Here is an 18,516-nt window from a genome sequence, read left to right on the forward strand (position 1 = left end):
CTAAATAAAATAATCAATAGGATTTTTATAGAAGAAGAAAATGAAGCAACTGGTTCCAGGTTTCACCGTGGTTACAAACGCCCTATAGAACTGCAGCCGCTTCCTCAGGAAGGGTAAGTTCTAATTGTTACTGGGATTGCAGACACTGCTCCTTAAGAATATATGCAAATGTTGGGGCGCCTGGGGGGCTCAGTCGGTTAAGCGTCCAACTTCGGCTCAGGCCAGGATCTCACGGTTTGTGGGTTCAAGCCCCGTGTCGGACTCTGCCGACAGCTCAGAGCCTGGAGCCTGCTTTGGATTCTGTGTCTCCCTCTCTCTTTCTGCCCTTCCCCCACTCACGCTCTGTCTCTCAAAAATAAATAAACATTGAAAAAAAAAAGAATACAGGGGCACCTGGGTGGTTCAATTGGTTAAGCATCCAACTTCGGCTCAGGTCATAATCTCACGTCCATGAGTTCGAGCCCCGAATCGGGCTCTGTGCTGATAGCTCAGAGTCTGGAGCTTGTTTCAGATTCGGTGCCTCCCTCTTTCCTTGCCCCTCCCCTGCTCACACCCTTCTCTCTCTGTCTCTCAAAAATAAAAATGTTAGGGGCACCTGGGTGGCTCAGTCGGTTAAGCGTCCGACTTCGGCTCAGGTCATGATCTCACAGTTCGTGAGTTCGAGCCCCACGTCGGGCTCTGTGCTGACAGCTCAGAGCCTGGAGCCTGCTTCAGCTCCTGTGCCTCCCTCTCTCTCTGCCCCTCCCCTGCTCATGCTCTGTCTTTCTCTGTCTCAAAAATAAATAAACATTAAAAAAAAAATTAAAAAAAAAATAAAAATGTTAAAAAATTGAAAAAAGAATATGCAAATGCTATCTTTCTCTCTTCCAATTGTGGCACTTTTCACCATTAAAAAAAAAACAAGTGTAATCATTTAATGCAAACATCAGCTACTGATGAAAAATAACTTTTGGAGAAAAAGGACTTTTGCTACAGAAAAACCGCATCTAAAATACAGCTTCGGAAATCAAATTTGTTCACAAACAGTTGGGACGGCTTAAGTACCTTACTCACATACCCCTCTGTGTGGTCACAATGGAAGGCCATGAGTGACTCCCACGTGTAAATATGCTGAATGCGTAATAATCCCGAGACCTGCTTTCTCCACTGCTATGACCCTCCCTAGGACTCTGGCTCCGGCAGGGGAAAGGGGGCCAGATACTGCCATTAGTGGCTCTGGTTCCAGCCCCGGGGAAGCCAATCACTGGGGAAAGAGACCTACGACATCACAGTGGGAGCCGGGTAAGGAGGGTGACTAAGCAGGCTGGGGAAGCACTTGGACAAGAGGCAAAGGAAGGAAGAGGGAGACCCAACAAGAGCTTCCGTCTGGAGGAGGACATCGTGGCTGCTGCGGCAGGTGTCCCCTGAAGGCACAAAGCCTCCACAGATGCTGGGAGAAATCATGAGAGGTTCAAAACATGGAGGTCAGTCTCTCTCCCTTTTCCGTCCCTAGTTCGGAGGGCTCATGACCTAGAGCAGAGGACGGTGCCTTGGGAAGGGCCTGTGGGTAGAGGGACAGGAATAAGAGGACAGATCGGTCTGGGGGTCCCCTCCAGGGAAGCTGAGCATCCTGCATGGTGCAGGTGCTCCTGGGGTATGGCTTGGCGGGCACATCCTCTACCCCAGTTAATGGATGTCTGGACTAGCCTAATCCTCTAAAAAACAAACTTTGCTCTTTGGAGTTATTTTATGCCAACCCCTCTAACTACCCACCGGAGAACGAAAGGCCCCAAGCCGACACGACACCGTAGTGTTGTGGCTGTCGTCGCGGTGATGGATGTCACGTGACAGCCAGGGAGGGTGGGGAGGGTGGAGCATGGGCTTCCCCACCCACAGCCCTGCCCACGCAGAAACTCACGCCTCCTTGTAGTAGACGGTGAAGCTGATGAGGTCCCTGTAGTCAGGGGGCCGGTACCGGTGCCAGGTTATGATGATGCGGTTCTTCCACGTGGTCGTAGAGGTGAAGTGCAGGACGTCACTTTCACCTGGGGCGAAAGGTACATCTGTGAGTGACAGGGACGGACGTCCTTTCCCTCCGAGTGTCTGACAAGCCACCTGCCCCGCACCGTTTCCCTCTTCTCCAAGGCTGGCTGTGCATGCTAATAAGCCCCTTTCTGGACTTCTCAGTGGCTCTCTTATTTCTACTAAGGACCCAGACGTGTTCCCACATGGAGCTGCGACCAGCCTGGTCCTTTGTTTTAGCACACTTGGCTGCGTTGGCCCTGCCCTGCGAGTCCGAGCCCGACAGGGAAGGGCTGCTTGACACAGCCAGGCACCTGCCCTTTCTGTTGAGCCCTAAGACGCGGCTGCCAAGGGGGCCAGGGAAGGTGAGCCCCGTAAGCTGGGCTGAATCTTCTGCAATAGGAGGGCACCTGCTCTGTAGTGTTAGGAGTCTCCGCCTGCTCCTGCTCAACCAGCAGAGACGGGCTAACAGACCAGGTGTGCCACAGTGGGGCACTTTCAGTCTAAACGTGGTATCGGCCTGGAAGGACACGGAAGCTTCCCGGAGGCTCCAGCTGGGGCTGACACACCACCGGGAATGAAGTAAGCACTGACAAGAACAGTGTCACCTGGCAAAGCCCCCTGTGCTCCGTGGGACGTGGCTGGGGAGGTATGGCAGGGACCCAGCTCTGAGTCTCTGTCTTGTTCCTCTGGCCAGATTCAAAGGACCACGAGGACCGGGGAAGAGCTGCTAACCGCCTCTCCTCAGGGAGACTTGGAGCCCTCCTACAGACTGTCCTTTTCTGCCTCTATTTGCCTGAATCCTGATGTACTCAGTAGGTGAAGCGCAGGCTGAAGGCAGTTAATACTAAAAAGTTGGGGGGCAAAATGTGCTGATGTGAGATTAGAAAAACACTCCAGTTCCCACTCGAGGGTTATTTAAAGAGAAAACATGATTTTGTTTTCAATGGGAAAGAAACGGCTACCGTAGTCACAATCTGATAGGGCAGACCGGCTGAGCTGGAGGAGAACAGGGAGTCCGGCAGGGGCTGTGTGGGCATGTCAAGGACAAGGAGCTGGTGGTTGCAAACACGCCATCCCGCCTTGCATCAGGCTTCTTCCCTCCAAAAACCCTTCCTGGGCAGTTTGAGTATCTACCGGGTAAATGCAGATGCCAGCAAAACTAATCAAATGCTAATAGTTTCTCGAACCTGCGTGTGCCATGTGTGCACGTGCGTGTGCACATCTTTGATCCTATAAATCACTATCTTTTTTTTCCTAAGACCCTTCCCTTATTAAAGGCCGAGGACAGAGAGACAATTTACTTTTAGAACTCTATCCACCTGAACAGAACCACATTTTCAAAAGCCGCTTTACATACAGGGTTAGCTGAGAGATGTACTGCTACAGCTCAGATACGGGACCTTAAAGGTAAAAGTCATGTAACCGTCGCAAGGTTATAATTACACTCTTCTAAATTTAAGAAAGCAGTGTCAATTCAGGGAGTCTACAGACTCTCTCCATCTTTCTCGTGTTGGGGTGTGAGTGAGGAGAAGGCCAAGTGAGAGACAGACACCCCAGGGCTATGCACTGGGCTTGGGGCCTAGCCCCCTCTGCCCTCAGGCTTCCCCTATGCTGTGGGCAGTGGAGCTGAGCTCGCTCCCTGGAGGGAACTAGCTCCTCTGTGACAAATAATCTGACCGTATGCCTATGCATTAAAAGACATTTAAATTGGGGCACCTGGGTGGCTGGGTGGCTTAGTCAGTTGAGCATCCAACTCTTGATGTCAGGTCAGGTCATGATAGCAGGGTCGTGGGATGGAAAGCCCCACGTTGGGCTGTGCACTGAACGTGGAGCCTGCTTAGGATTCTCCCTCTCTCTCTCTAATATATATTATATATATATATATATATATATATTATATATAATATACACATATAATATACATACATTATATATATATAAAATACATGGACATTTAACTCTGCATTCTGTAAGCACTTTTGGAAAATCTGTGTAGGAACCTATTTATAAATGTGTAGTGCATTCATCTAGATGCTAAGGGAGAAGCACGAACATGAACGTGCCATGAATCTGCCCTGCTACCGACTCTGAACATACACACGTGTGAGCAAAGTGCTAGTTACGGAGGTCTCGTGTCCCCCCACCCCCAAGTGAAGTGAGGAGGGGACCACAAACGGAGCCGCTGTTCTAGACCAGAGGAGGAGGGGCCACTCACAGGAGGCTCGTTCTCCGTTGTTCCTCGTATTGATGTCCCCTTTGCTCTGGCGCCCCTTAGTCCCGGTCACCTCCTCCATGCGGTAAATTTCGGAGACGCACAACTTGGGGTTGAAAGCAAAGTACATCTTCCCAGCTTTGATGGTCAGGTTGCGGTGGCCCCAGTCCCAGAGCTGCTGCAGGTTCTGGTTGTCGAGGACATAGAAAGAGTAGTTCCTGGAAGCACAGAAACCACCGTGAGCTCTCCGGCCCTTGCCCAGTGTCCCCTCCCACCCACTGGCTGAGCCACACGGGCCCTCCTCCACATGTGGCTCCGGAACACGCTGCCTTTGCCAGTGAGAGACTTAGTCATTAATAGTGGGGAAGCGTGGACAGTTCCTGTTCACAACAGCAACCATCTGATTCCAGGACAGCGTACTGGAATCGGGAAGACACGAATTAATTTTAGGACCTCTATTACCAACAAAATGATGCCTCGCGTACCAGAGGGTGTTGCTGGAATCATTCCACAGAAATGCCTTTGGGTATTTCTCTCAGAGCAGAGTATGTATAATGCACTTGAAGTCAGTCCACGGGAGAACAGACACGCTCGGCTACTCAACCGGAACAGCTTACATATTTGCTGTAGAAAGTCTGCCATTATCCTTGGGGGTAAACCCCACCCGTGCCATCAGCGGTGTCTGATGGGGCAGGAGGCAGAATGGGGACAGGGAGCCAGACTCAGTGGTGGACCAGCCCTGGGCCTGCTCCCTCCTCCAGATTCACCCCATCTTGAAAAGCCTCACCACCCGCCTTGGAGAAGGTGGGGAAAGAGAAACCACCCCCGCTAAGGGCAGTCCCTCTGGGCCACATCATCCAGGCAACAGTGACTCAGTATCCAACACAAGGCTAGTGTGCACAAGGCTTGTTTTCCAAGTGCTGGGCTCCACTCCCAGAGTTTCTCATTAGTAGGTCTATGTGGGCCAAGAATCTGCATTGCTAACCTGCACCCTGCACCTCAGTGGTGCTGACACCTTCAGGTGCCGGGATTGCACCGGCAGAAGCACTGGTCTAACAGGTGCTGGGCACTGACAAGGGGCTGGAGGTCCAGAGCTGACCAAGTGAGTTATGGGTGGACACAGAAGCAGCGGCTCCACCTGTCGACTGAAGGGAAGATGGGAGGACGGCGGAATCAGCAACAGCTCTGGCTACCCAGAGAGAAATCCATGCTCCGGGAGGTGGGAGAGCAGATAGCTATAGCTTAGGGGTCTGGAGAAAGATCCACGCAATAACACCCCTTTCTCCGGGTCCCTGGGGAAACCAAGCAGGCAGGACCTTGCTGCCCATCCAAGTCCTCTGGGCTGAAAGGTCAGCTCCACATGGACCTCGAACCTGTCCTCTCCCCTTCCTGGTCCCCAGCCTCAGGCTTTATCCGGGGCTCACTCGAGCACTTTATACAAAACGGAATTGGTACAGCACTTTGAGCTATTTCTAAGATCCACTTAAGGATCCAATACACAAACTGCTGGGAAGAAAGGATCCAGCCCCCTTTCCAGGGCCAAGAGAGCCAGACAGAAGTGTAAAGCCCTCTTCTTCCCTAGAGGCTGTGTCCATGGGCCCCTCTCTGCACCTGGTGAGGTTCTTCATGTATACTCAGACCAGGACCTCCACCTGCCTTGTCAATCCCCAGCCTGAGTCTCATTCATTAAGAAAGCAAAACTTATGGTTAAAATGCTGCCAAGCAGACTTGTGATGCACTCATGGGAATTCACACGGGAGTTCGGAGACAGGGGTTCAGGACTACAAATGCCATGAATGAGCCACGTAGCCATGGGCAGTTCACTTAGAACTTTCTGTAGCCATCAGTCTGGTTCACTCATAGGACTAGGAGGGTATGAACACACAGTCAGGACAACAAGGGGTATGAACATCTGAGCTCCCTGTTGGTTTTAGGAGTCCAAGACCCTAATGCCCGGGAGAAGTCACAACGCTAAGCTGGAATCTGCCCCACCAGCCTGAGCCCAGCCCCCCGACAAGCACTGGGCGCTGTCCGTCTACACACGTGCAGGGGTGGTGGTGGTGGGAGTCCTGCCCACACAGGGTCCAGTGGGCCAAGTAAGTCCAAAGGCAGCACCTCTCAAACCAAGCCAGGCTCCTCACTAACCCACCCTGAGGTCCCCTGATACATTCACGGCCACCAAACCAGGTGGCCAAAACTTGCGAGGCAGTAATACTTTCCTTTTGGGAAGAGCTCACTCCCTAACACGTATATCCACTGAAAAAGGAACATGACATGTTGTCCAAATGAATAGAGACTCAGGATACGCAACGCAAGGCCATGTGTACAAGTGGGGAGCGCTGGGACGTGGCAAGGTGAGATGGACCATCCCCTTGGGCCGGTGGCCACCACCCCCTCCCCCCCCCCCCCCCCCCCGCACTGCCAGGCTGCAGAAAGCAGGGTGATGCATGCATACAACTGACGGAGGGGTTTGCAGGTGGAAACAGATGCCTCCTATTCTCCCATTCTTGCCCACGGTTACTTCCTGCTCTGAAGGACACTCTGCAGTGCAGACACCAAACCCCAAAGGGTCTGGCTGCTCCCAGGTTCCTGTCTTGGTCCCAGGGGACAAGATCTGGTTGGTGCAGAAACCTCTAGGCCGGGAGTGCAGGCCAATTAACCAGGTCAAGCTCCTGTCTCAACTCGGGGTGAGGCTTCCTTTTAGTAAACGGATTTCACTGGCAGGGAACAGAACTACACGGAAAATACCTTCTGAACAAAACATGCTTCTCCCCATGGAGGAAGCATGAATTAAAAATCAGGAACTTGACAAATGAGTGGCAGGCACACTGAAATTCTGTGTATGTGATTAATCACTTTGAAAAGCAAGATTATCTTTTTACAGTAAACACAAACATTTTTTACAACACTGAGAAGGCCTGGGGCCAGGATACCAGTATCAATAAAACCCAGGCGTTATGGAGCCTGTGTGAGCGACAGAAGAAGCAAAAATAAAACCCTCGTCAAAATAATAACCAAGCCATCAGGAGCTGCCTGTCAATAGTGTTCTTGTTTCTCCAACCCCAGGTTGGGGCCTGGCTCCACCCCAAACTTCCCTCCCATGATTAGGTGAAAATTAAGAGACGGTAAAAGGCAGAGAGACTTGCCTGCACATTTACACACACAGGCACACACACACTCACAGATTTTCATTGTTTCCTAAAGGAAATGGCTATATACGTCAATTAATCAATGTGATTTCCTAATTGTTTCTAAGCTTACTGCCCTTACATTCATAGAATATATATAAAAAAATTAAGTTGTTTATTTTTCTGTAGCTCACACAGATGCCTAGGTTTTATAGGTATTGATATCCTGACTCCCAGCCCTCCTTGTGTGGCAAAAGATGTTTGTTTCTGTACTTGGGTGGGCCCCATCAGACAAAATGTAGACCAATTCAGGTGGGTTGCAAGCAATCCATCATTTCCTTGAGGATACCTGTATATTATCTGTATTGATTTATATTCTTTTGTAATGTTTATTTTTTAAATTTTATTTTATTTTATTTTTAAATTTTTTTTAACGTTTATTTATTTTGAGACAGAGAGAGACAGAGCATGAACGGGGGAGGGGCAGAGAGAGAGGGAGACACAGAACCGGAAGCAGGCTCCAGGCTCTGAGCCATCAGCCCAGAGCCCGACGCGGGGCTCGAACTCATGGAACGTGAGATCGTGACCTGAGCTGAAGTCGGTCACCCAACCGACTGAGCCACCCAGGCGCCCCTGAGAGAGAGAGAGAGAACGAGCAGGAGAGGGGCAGAGAGAGAGGGAGGCACGGAATCTGAAGCAGGCTCCAGGCTCCAACCTGTCAGCACAGAGCCCAACGTGGGGCTCGAACCCACAGAACGTGAGATCATGACCTGAGCCGAAGTCAGACACTTAACCGAGCCACCCAGGCGCCCCTAACTGTATTGATATATTCTAAATACCTAGTATATACTAGACACTCAAGTGTTTTATTCATGGCTCCAGTCTTGGGGCTGTCTTCCTTGAGTAACCAATAACGACCACCTCCCCACCTGCTCTGATGAAGGGCAGGAAGGATGTGGAAGCAAAGGAAAGCGAAAGGGCTGGGAATCTGCATGGTGCACAGAAGACAGCTCCAGGGCCAGTGTTTGGAGCACTGCATTGGAGAATCCAAACATCAGGGTCTGAGCATCATCTCCACCGCTCACTAAGCAACAACTCTAGGCAGTGTCTTATTTGGCTTCTCCCAGGCTGGGTAAAAGGGGATTGAGGGCTAGGAGTTCAAACTACGGGGGTGGAAGGGATATTCCTGCCTTTCAGCCCTTACTGACAAATTGAAAAAAAAAAAATCTGCAAATACACAGCTGATCGTTCCCTTTCATTTCTCGGAGAAACCATAGACTCTTTCCGGCTGTCTCTAGGGGGCATCAGAATCCAGCACACGAGGACGGTCTCCAGCATCCTAGCAATCTGCAACAGATACAGGATTTGGCTTTTTCACAGATGCGGCTTTACACCACATCCAATCTCCCCCAAATCCGATATCTGCACCAACCTTGGGGGCTCAGCAAGGGCGGGCATTTATATTCAAGTGCCACTAGGCACCAGACAGAAACTCAGAACATGTTTCCCCTTTTTTTCTAAATAGCTTTACTGAGGTTGAATTTACCTACCAAAAACTGTACCCATCATAAGTGTACAGAGCCATGAGCTTCATAAATTTATACAGCTGTCCAACCATCACCACAATGCAGTTTCGGAATATTTCCACGATGTCAAAGTTCCCTCCCTGCCAACGCTGGTCAGTCTCTGCCCCTACCCCCAGCCTTCACCAATCTGCTTGCCGTCTCCACAGTTTTGTTTTTTGTAGAAACTAATGGAATCACGTAATGTGCAGCCTTTTGTGTCTGGCTTTTTTCCCACTTAGCTCAATGTTTCTGAGGGTTACCCATGTTGTTATATTATTGTTGAATAGTATTCCATTGTGCCACAGTTTATCCATTCATCTGTTGATGGACATGTGGACTGTTTCCAGTGTTTTTTTGTTTTTGTTTTTTTTGAGGTGTGGGGTGGGCCATCATGAATAATCCTGTTAGGAACATTCACATTCAGGTCTTGTGTGGGCACGTTTTCATTTCTCTTGGGAAGATACTGGGTAGAGCCTGGAATTGCTGAGTCATATGGTTGAGTCTTTATTTTTAAAAGTCCCCACAGCCCTGTTGCAGCCTAATCTGAGAGTTGCAGGAAGGCAGAATGAAGCACCAAGTTTTGCAAAGTCAAGTGGTAGGATAGTGAGCACAGAGATGCCTAAAGGCACCCAAGGTTTTCAATTCTTCTATCCCCTGCTACCTGCATCTGCTTTTATGCTTTTCGGAGCAACAATCCTTGGGCACCAAAGAATCTGAAATTCTAACTCCTCATTTGTCTGATGCCATAAAAAAATAAGGGTGTCCAAATGAAGGAACTGTCAAGATAGCAGAAATATTCTGTTTTCTACTCCAGGGCTTAAAAATTAGTCATTTTATATAAATCTTACACGTGTGTATTACAAGACCCATTTCCTTCTTAAGTAGCAGAAAAACCTTGATTTCTCAATGTCTAAGGCTATTAGTCTAGAAACACATCACAGTACGCAGCCTGAGTCACGTCCTCGAGGAAACCTGGAGGTCTGAGTGCTTGCGGACAGACTGATGACTGCCTCATGCTGTCGGGCCCTGTTCTTCCAGCCGCCAAGTACCTTGCTGCCTGTTCAGATGTGATTCTGCCCACATCTTTCGCCGCCCTGGAAATCAGATTACAAAATCGGCTCGCTTGGAATACAGACTCGAGCTCCACTCCAGGTAAAATGCTTGAGCTTCATGTTCTGCGCTTGACTCCGTGGTCTGGGTTGCGCAAGGGACTCGGAGGTAGATCTCAGTTCCAGTCTGGAAAGCCAAGGTCCTCAGATAGAAGGATCCCTGTGCTATGGACTTGTCTGCTCTCCATCCAAACAAAATGCTATGAAACTTCCATTGTGCCAAATGGTGGCACTTATTAGTGTTCTTGTCAGCTACAGAAGTTCAAGAAAAATGTCCTTTAAGGCAGTAGTGTGACAAGAAAATATTTAGGAAAAGAGGCAAAGTGCTTTGAGGAGGCACACCTTGAGGACAAGAAATGACAGGACACAGCAATGGTATCCAATTGTGGCTACATAGCGAAATCACCTCGGATTCTTAAGAAAATCATTGGCGCCTGGATCCCACCCCCAAACATCCTGAGCACACTGGGAGTGCCACTTGGGCTACTGGGATTTTTCTTTTACCTGTCCCCACCCAAGAGGATTCTAACGTGTTGCAAAGTTTGGAAAGCACTGGGATAAAAATTACCTTGGCTTAAACCAAAGGCGCACAGAAACGAAATGTCCAGGCCGCTCTGCTAACTCTCCTCGGGCTCGAAAGAATACATTCCATCGCTTACCTAAATTATAACCTCCACGCCTGGGTGCATAACACTTTACGTAATTCTAATACCACCTACCTCTCCAGCATTATTTGCTAAACAGGTCCCAGGATGCCCCAACTCGCCGCCTTTGCGGTTGCTGCCCTATCCTGAACTGCCCTCTTCACCTTCTGCTTTCTGAGTGTTTCTGGAAACACTTCGAGGCCCATGTCAAATGCCACCCTGGGATCTTTGTAATCAGATTATCTGCCTCTTTCTCATGCCCGTGGCACATTCCTTTCCCTTCCCTGGGAGCACCTTGCAAGTTCTGCTTCTGCACTGTTGTTGGTATTTATTTTTATCATATTCCTTTCTTCTCTGCCTCTCTCTGACCCTTCCCTCCTTGCAGGCGTGGGGAGAGCTGGTGAAGGGCTGGAACGAACGCTCTTCCTAAGTTTCAGGATGCAAAACAAAGAATTGAGTTGTTGCTGGTGGGCACACCTGGTGCAAAGAGCTGTAGGGGCGTTCATCACAAGTGACGATGACCTAAACCTTTTTTGGTCATGGGTGGGGAAGGCCCATGAGAGAACGCAACTCCCACCAAGACAGGCAAGAGTCTCAAGCACCCCAGCTAAAGAGAGAACCCCCAAGGAGCGCCCGGGTGGCTACATCAGTTAAGCACCCAACTGTTCATTTTTGGTTCAGGGTCCTGGGGTTGTGGGATCGAGCCCTGCCTCAGGCTCTGAGCTGAGCAAGGGGTCTGCTTAAGATTCTCTCTCTCTTCCTCCCTGCTCATGGTTTCTCTCTCTCTCTCTCTCTAAAGTAGTAGTCTCTCTACTTTAGAGAGAGAGAGAAAGAGAGGGGAAGAGACAGACAGACAGACTCCAAGAAGCAGCACATAGGAATTAAAGGCTGGAAGCCCAGCATCCTCGGAGCCTACAAGGGCCACTGATCAGCAGCGGGGTGTGAAAATCCACAGCCCCATCTGCCCTCCCTTGTCATCGAAAATGTTAATAGCAGTCGGGGGCCTGAAGCATCCTGGAGCCTGGAGGAGTCCCAAACACCTGACCAATGACAGGCATCCTTTAAAGAGCCCCCACTGGGACTTCAGGTTCTATACAAACTTCAGGTAGTCAGAAATGTGTCATCTACATCCCTACAAATAAAAATCAGTCTTAGTTCTCAGCTAAGTATCTCAGCTTTAAGGGCATCATACTTTTCAGTGGCCACGCGATTGAAAGGTAATCCCCTCGTATAACCATTCCTAATAAAAATTAAACTCTCCTCCCAGCTTTCATCTCTATGTATATCACTTGTCAGCCTGGGGGAGGAAGGGAACGTGCATCTTTAAGCAGCAGGAAAAGTTGCTGATACCGGCCTGCCAAAGGAAAAGTGCTTACCAACACGAGGGATCCCAGAAACACAAACCTGGAGAGAAAAAGAGCTGTGCTAAACTTCACTCTAAGATTTCATGTAACAAAAAGTAGCCAGCACCCCAAAATGGCAGAGCCCCAGCTTGATGTACAAGTGACTTGGGACACTGTGGGGCACAGTGGCAGCCTTCTTGGATTTGTGGGGAGAAAGAAAGTTTTTTTTTTTCCTCGAGAATCAGTGTTCCCAGTGGGGAGGACAGTGTGCTTTTCCAGGATGGAATGAAGGGCTGCCCTCTCTCTTTAGCTGTATCAGATGATGGAATTTTAAGAATTTAAGACTGACCAAGAGTTAGTCTGAGAAAAGCAGGGAGGCTATAAAGAAACCCTTATGGGGTAACTCTATCCAGTCGGGGCAGATAAATCAGCAAGGACAACCTTTCCCATGACCTTCCCACCTCTTTCTTTCCTAAATGATTTCCCCAAATTCTCTTTGGAAGGAATTCACTCTTTAATGAATGTCTCCTTTTATTGCAAAGCTTAAAGCCAGGCAAGAGTTGTATTGAAAGGGAGTATGAAGAGAAAGGTATGTATGCAGAGGTACACGCAGACTAACTTCTAGAAAGAAACCGTAGCAAGAAACATCAACTCTTGTTTACCTGGTAGTGAAAAGCCTCCAGCTAGTTTAAAAGCCCCGATCACAAAGCATACTTCTGCAGAAGGCAAAAAATTCTACCAGTAGTATAAATCCTGTAGGCTAATTGATAAAACAATTTTGTGACTCATGATTTCTGTGTAACAAAATGAACTATCAAGACTCCTCCAGATCGCTTACGTTCCCATATATAGTTTACCCGTGAACAACGTGGGGGTTAGGGTGCTGCACTCTGCATAGCCACCAACGCACATGTAATTTTTGACATTCCCCACACTTATCTACTAATAGTCTACTGTTGACCAGAAGTCGTCCTATCAACAATTGATTAACACATATTTCATATATTATATGTGTTATATACTGTGCCCCTACACCAGAGTCAGCTGGGGAAGATGTTAGTTAAAAAATTATAAGGAAAATAACATTTACAGTACTGCACTGTATTTATCCAAACAAAACTGTGTATAAGGGGACCCGTGTGATTCAAACCACATTGTTCAAACCAAGGGTCAACTGTATTTTAAAAGACAGAATGGTTTTCCACAGTGTGTAGCATCCTGAGGTAGATAAGAGTCATGCAAATGATGATTAAGCACCTTAGACCTATTTCTATTGCTTTTGGCACAGAGGGTCCCCACCAGCACCCCTGTCTTGTAGACACGCAGCCCATGATCGACGGGTCACAACACACTTTTCCAAAACAGCAACATCCCACAGATGGAGTCATGCGTCTGTGAGACCCCACCTGAGGACACGGGCCATCACGCAGGTAGCGTCGGACCCGCGATACCTTCGCTTCCTCCTAACAAGAAAGGGCCCTCACCTTAGTAACGCAGAGTCTTCAAAGCACGCTGCTTCTTTTGTAAAAGGAGGATGTCGGCTCATGACATTCGGAGCACTTACCCCTCCAGCTGCTCCTCTCCTAAGATCTGGCGAAGGTTTTTGAGGAAGGACAAGGAGACCAAGGCGTGGGAATGGCGGATCTTCACGTAGCCTGTCACCACCTCGATGAGTCCCATGAAGTTCTCCAGCTCCGAGGCAATGTTATCTGCACGAAGAGGGGGGCCGCGTTAGCGAGCGTTCGCGAAGCGTGAGGATGCCACACTCGGCTTCCCACAAACGTGTTTGGAGAACGATTCCGTGGCAGGTCGTGGTGCCACTGAGAGGCTCAGGCCGCTGGTGCAGGAACTTGCCATCCCTGTCAAAAACGTACTTCCCTGGGCTTGACTTTGAACAACCTCTCCTGGGACAGGGCCCCACAGAGTCAGGGGAAGGAGACTCTCTAGAAGGCTGGGTACCATAGCTCCCGGGCTGATTAACAGAATGTAAAATCATAAATACCAGACTGCCAATTAGCGAAGGCTGACAAATCTGGGGAATGTCTTTTAATACGCTCTGTCAACAGACAGTGCTGCCTCCACAGTACAAGGGCATGACTAAATAAACAACGTTTTCTCGGTCTCATTAGGAACTGCCTTTGCTGCATTTCTAGTTCCTAAGATACAGGGATCTATATTTAAAGGGTCCATCTTACTAAGATTGGAAGAAAACACACCAAAATGTTAATGATGGTTATCTGCTGGTGATGTTTAAAAATTCGTTTCTGTGCTTCTGTTTTTATAATGCACACATATGATTTTTCTCTAAATGTTTTTTATAATGCACACATATGATTTTTTTTCTGAGCGTTTTTATAACGCACACATGATTTTTAAGTGGTTTTTATAATGCACACGTACGATTTTTTTCTGAGTGTGTTTATAACGCACACATGATTTTTTTTTCTGAGGGTTTTTTATAACACACACATAATTTTTTTCTGAGGGTTTTTATAACGACACATAAGATTTTTCATAACGAGAGAATAGTTGGAGAAAGAGCTGCTACTACTACCTATGTGAAAACAACATAATATATCAATGGTGTATTTCCTGGAATCTTGTTATAAACACAGGAAGTTGCCTGCAGTTGATATTTCAAGGAAAAGATCCTGAATTTTATTTATTTTATTTTATTTTTTTTAACGTTTATTTTTGAGACAGAGAGAGACACAGCATGAACGGGGGAGGGGCAGAGAGAGAGGAAGACACAGAATCGGAAGCAGGCTCCAGGCTCCAAGCCATCAGCTCAGAGCCCAACGCGGGGCTCGAACTCATGGACCGTGAGATCGTGACCTGAGCTGAAGTCGGATGCTTAACCAACTGAGCCACCCAGACGCCCCAAGATCCTGAATTTTAAATGTGGGGCGGGATGCATGCCTGATATGAACATTTAAAAAAAAAAAAAAAAAGAAGAAGGAGGTTTGGTACTTAAAGGATATGTTCTAGGGATAAGGACATCTTTTCAAAAATTAAGAAATCTAGTAAGAGCCAAAGGAATAAAGCTTTAGAAGCACCTTAAGGGTAAGAAAATTCTAGCCAGAGATGCCAAGCTATCTCTGTGGTGGTTGTGTCAAAAGTGTTATGAAAAATCAGGGGTTTCAAAAACTCCAAATGGACTGAGCATAAACATGTCTCTGCCATCTCGAAACCATAAGAGCTCCGCTCACTCACCGAACACACAGTATTAAGGACAAGTAAATTCACAGAATAAATAAATCAGTCTTTTTTTTTTTCTCCATCTGTAAAGATTTCTCCCCAAAAGGATTTAGGGAACCTCGAGGTGTTCTTACTACTTTTATTCTAGTGTAGGCAACGATCATCAGTACCTTGACTGAGTGGTCCCAGTGATGGAGAATTTAAGGCTAGAAGCCGTTGTCAGCTGAAGATCAGAAACGAAAATATCACAGAATAAGTCCATGAATAATGCTTCTGCACACATGCAATTACCAGGAATGCCATCTACTCCAAATGATGGCAATCTTACAGGGGTGAAGACTGAAGCTTTGATGACACACACTTGTATTTTTTTTTTTCCGGCTCTCCAAAGTAAATTAGGAGATTAACCACTCTTTGGACTCAATAAAATTTCAAAGTGGTATCATTAAACTCTTCTCTTTGCTCAGTCTCCTCAATACATTCAAGTAACCAAAACTCTTTGGACTTGGAGCCACATGATCTCGCTCCAGCTGCAGGCTGCAGAGTCATACCTCTGGTCTACCAGCCTCCTCTGGGGCTTGTGTGTGTTGGGACCTGCATCTCCTGCAGGGGCGATGGGACTAACAGAAAGACGAGTGGCGACCCACAGCGTGAATCGACACTGAGCCCACGACTAAAAAACAGACTGCCTTTCAATCTGTTTTTTTATCTTGAAGGGAAGCTCAAAAAACAGGTGTTGGGCACGAGGCTTATACACCATATTGTTTTTCTAGGCCCGTACTGCAGTTGTGAGGCACGGATGGGAAGGAAAGACAGCAACAAAAGGAAACCAAGGGATCCAGCCATCTCTTCCGGGGGGATGGAATACTTACTGCCTCGGCGGATATTAATGAGCAGATTGCCCTTGAAGATGGTGCATCCTTGGAGCATTTGAGCAGAGGTAACAGAATCAATGGTCTTTGTTTTCTTCTCCTCCTCGCAGACCTTGGGGCAAGGACCTTCACAAGGGATGCAGTACATGCTGTTGAAGATAAAGAATCAACCAAGAGAACTGAGTCAGGCTCCATGCATTAAAAAAAAAAAAAAAAAATCATGAAGGTACGCTTTTATTCTGGTTGTTTTTGCGGCACATGTTACAAAATGCAACGGTTCTGAAGCACGTAAGTGAGCACGCCACATCTCATCCCTAAGCCACCCAGGATAAGCCACTCAAGTTGCAACCAAAAGGAGAAAGTGCCTACAAAGGAAAAGCGTGCCTCTTGTTTCCAGACAAAGTATGTGGTGCACCCTTGAGGAATCCTATCGGCTGGGGAGCCAGCTGGTTCCATGTGGGAGAAAACAGCCTGGAAGAAAGGACACATTCGCTGGTGGCTCCTGTGGAAAATGGGGCCGCTCTCCGATGTTGTGGCCTTCCCTGGCACAGCCTGGGAGACTGCACAGGGAGAGCACAGGGCCAGCGGTGTCTCCGCCACAAAGGGGAGACTAACTCTCGAGGCCCGCCTCCCAACCAAACCCAGTGAGGGATTCCCAAAGGCATGTGGAATAGCACAGATCCATCATTTTCTTGCTAAAGCACAAATGAAATTATGTCTGGACGGTGTTTTGCAGCAACTTATAAATGGATCTGGATGGTTTTCTCCGCTATACACGCGATGAAAGCGAGGAACTTGCACTACTTTGTAATGAACTCCTGTTTCAAACGCTATCCCAAACATCCTGCTAACCACCAAGATTCAGGGATCAGTGAGTGAGACTGGCACTTCTCCTGATCGCCTACGGTTGTTTAAGAAACAGCGGACAAAATGCTCATCAGGTTGCTGAACCACAGACCCGGGATCAAAGTGGGTTGATTTCCAAACAAAATAAAAGGTACAACCTTATGGAACACGTGTGTAATAAACAGAATGGTGAACTGATGAGCCAGGTGTATTTCCAGTGTTGTTCTTGAATGGTCTTTTCAACTTCATGAAGGTAAGTAAAAAACATTCAAGAAAGCAGTTGTAACTCTCTTCTCATGAAAGTCTTTTTTTTTTTTTATTTTTTAATGGAACTTTCCTGCATATCTAAGGCAATGGCGCAGGAGTTTGTTTTGTTTATAAGCTCACAGGTAAACAGAATTTCCCTGTCCTTTTCCCATTTCATGTCAGGAGAATGCCAGGCAACGTTTCCCAAGGAGCTGGGCCAACCCCAGAAAGGCAGATTTCTCTCTCCTGTAACATCACACACAACATTCTTACTTCTACCATGGGTAGTAGCTTCCCTTCAGCACTTTTTGTTGGTCGTTTATTACTTCTAACTCACCTACACACCACATAATACACCCACCCTCCCTTTCAAAACCCTTTTTTTTTTTTCCCTGAAATAATTACAGATTCACAGAAAGTTATAGAGTACAGAAAGGTCTCCTGGACCCCTCACCTACTTTCATCATCTAAAGGTTACATCTTCTATAATAATAATGCAATAGCAAAACCAGGTAATTAACACTGCTACAATGTACCTATAATTCTGTGTGTGTCATCTTATCTCTTGTGTGATCTTCATGCAGTCAAGTTACAGACGTACCTCACGAAGCTCTCCCATACAGCCACCCTGTCCTCATTTCCCTAACTCCTTCCTGGTGACCACCGATCTGTTCTCCATCACGGGAATTTTGTCATTTTTGAGACTGTTATATAAATGGAGTTATACAGTATGTGACCTTTTGAGACTGGCATATGAGTCTCTGGCATAGTATGAGACCTTTTGACACACAGCATAACGTCCTTGAGATCTATCCGAGTTGTTGTGTATTTCAACACTCTGCTCCCTTATATTGCTGAATTATTCCTCCATGGTATGCATGTAACACAGCGTGCTTAACCATTTACCTACTGTGGAACATCTAAGTTGTTTTCAGTCTTTGGCTATTACAAATGAAACTGCTATGAACAACTGTGCACCTGTTGTTCTGTGGACGTATGTTTTCATTTCTCTGGGATGAATGTCCAGTAGTATAACTTCTAGGGTCGCGTGTTAAGTGTATGTTTAGTTTTCCCTGACGTTTTATTCAAATAGCAATTTCTGAACCAAACACCTTTGCTAAACTGTCTAGGAATCATCTAGCACTTTAAAAATGTTTTTCCAAGGAAGTGCTCTGATTACATGTTTATAGATTAAGCTTCCTTGAATCCATTCTGGTACGGAGAGGGTATAAACAGCATTAATAAATATTTTAAACTCAGTGTCAAATAGGCCTTAAAGGCTGAGAGGGGTATTTATTCTTTCTTGACGGTGTTTTATCTTAAAATAGAAGAGGTATATCTGTAGCTCT

General features: G+C 47.3%; 1 protein-coding gene and 1 long non-coding RNA gene across 3 annotated transcripts in view; one reads left to right on the forward strand and one right to left on the reverse strand.

The window, feature by feature from the left end:
- IGF1R (insulin like growth factor 1 receptor) overlaps window positions 1-18,516 on the reverse strand; it is a 303,326-nt gene that overhangs the window by 48,291 nt on the left and 236,519 nt on the right. For both annotated transcript variants that reach the window (XM_058736718.1, XM_058736719.1), the window contains exons 4-7: window positions 16,076-16,224; window positions 13,570-13,714; window positions 4,220-4,434; window positions 1,898-2,024 (exon numbers count right to left, since the gene is read on the reverse strand). In XM_058736718.1, the coding sequence (XP_058592701.1) occupies window positions 1,898-2,024; window positions 4,220-4,434; window positions 13,570-13,714; window positions 16,076-16,224 (636 nt within the window). The remainder of the gene's footprint in view (window positions 1-1,897; window positions 2,025-4,219; window positions 4,435-13,569; window positions 13,715-16,075; window positions 16,225-18,516) is intronic.
- LOC131516117 (uncharacterized) lies at window positions 1,159-17,119 on the forward strand. The gene is made up of 2 exons (XR_009263903.1): window positions 1,159-1,463; window positions 16,186-17,119. It is a non-coding gene; the product is annotated as an uncharacterized LOC131516117 (long non-coding RNA).

The sequence above is a fragment of the Neofelis nebulosa genome, chromosome 7 (assembly GCF_028018385.1).
Source record: "Neofelis nebulosa isolate mNeoNeb1 chromosome 7, mNeoNeb1.pri, whole genome shotgun sequence".
Lineage (NCBI taxonomy): Eukaryota > Metazoa > Chordata > Mammalia > Carnivora > Felidae > Neofelis > Neofelis nebulosa.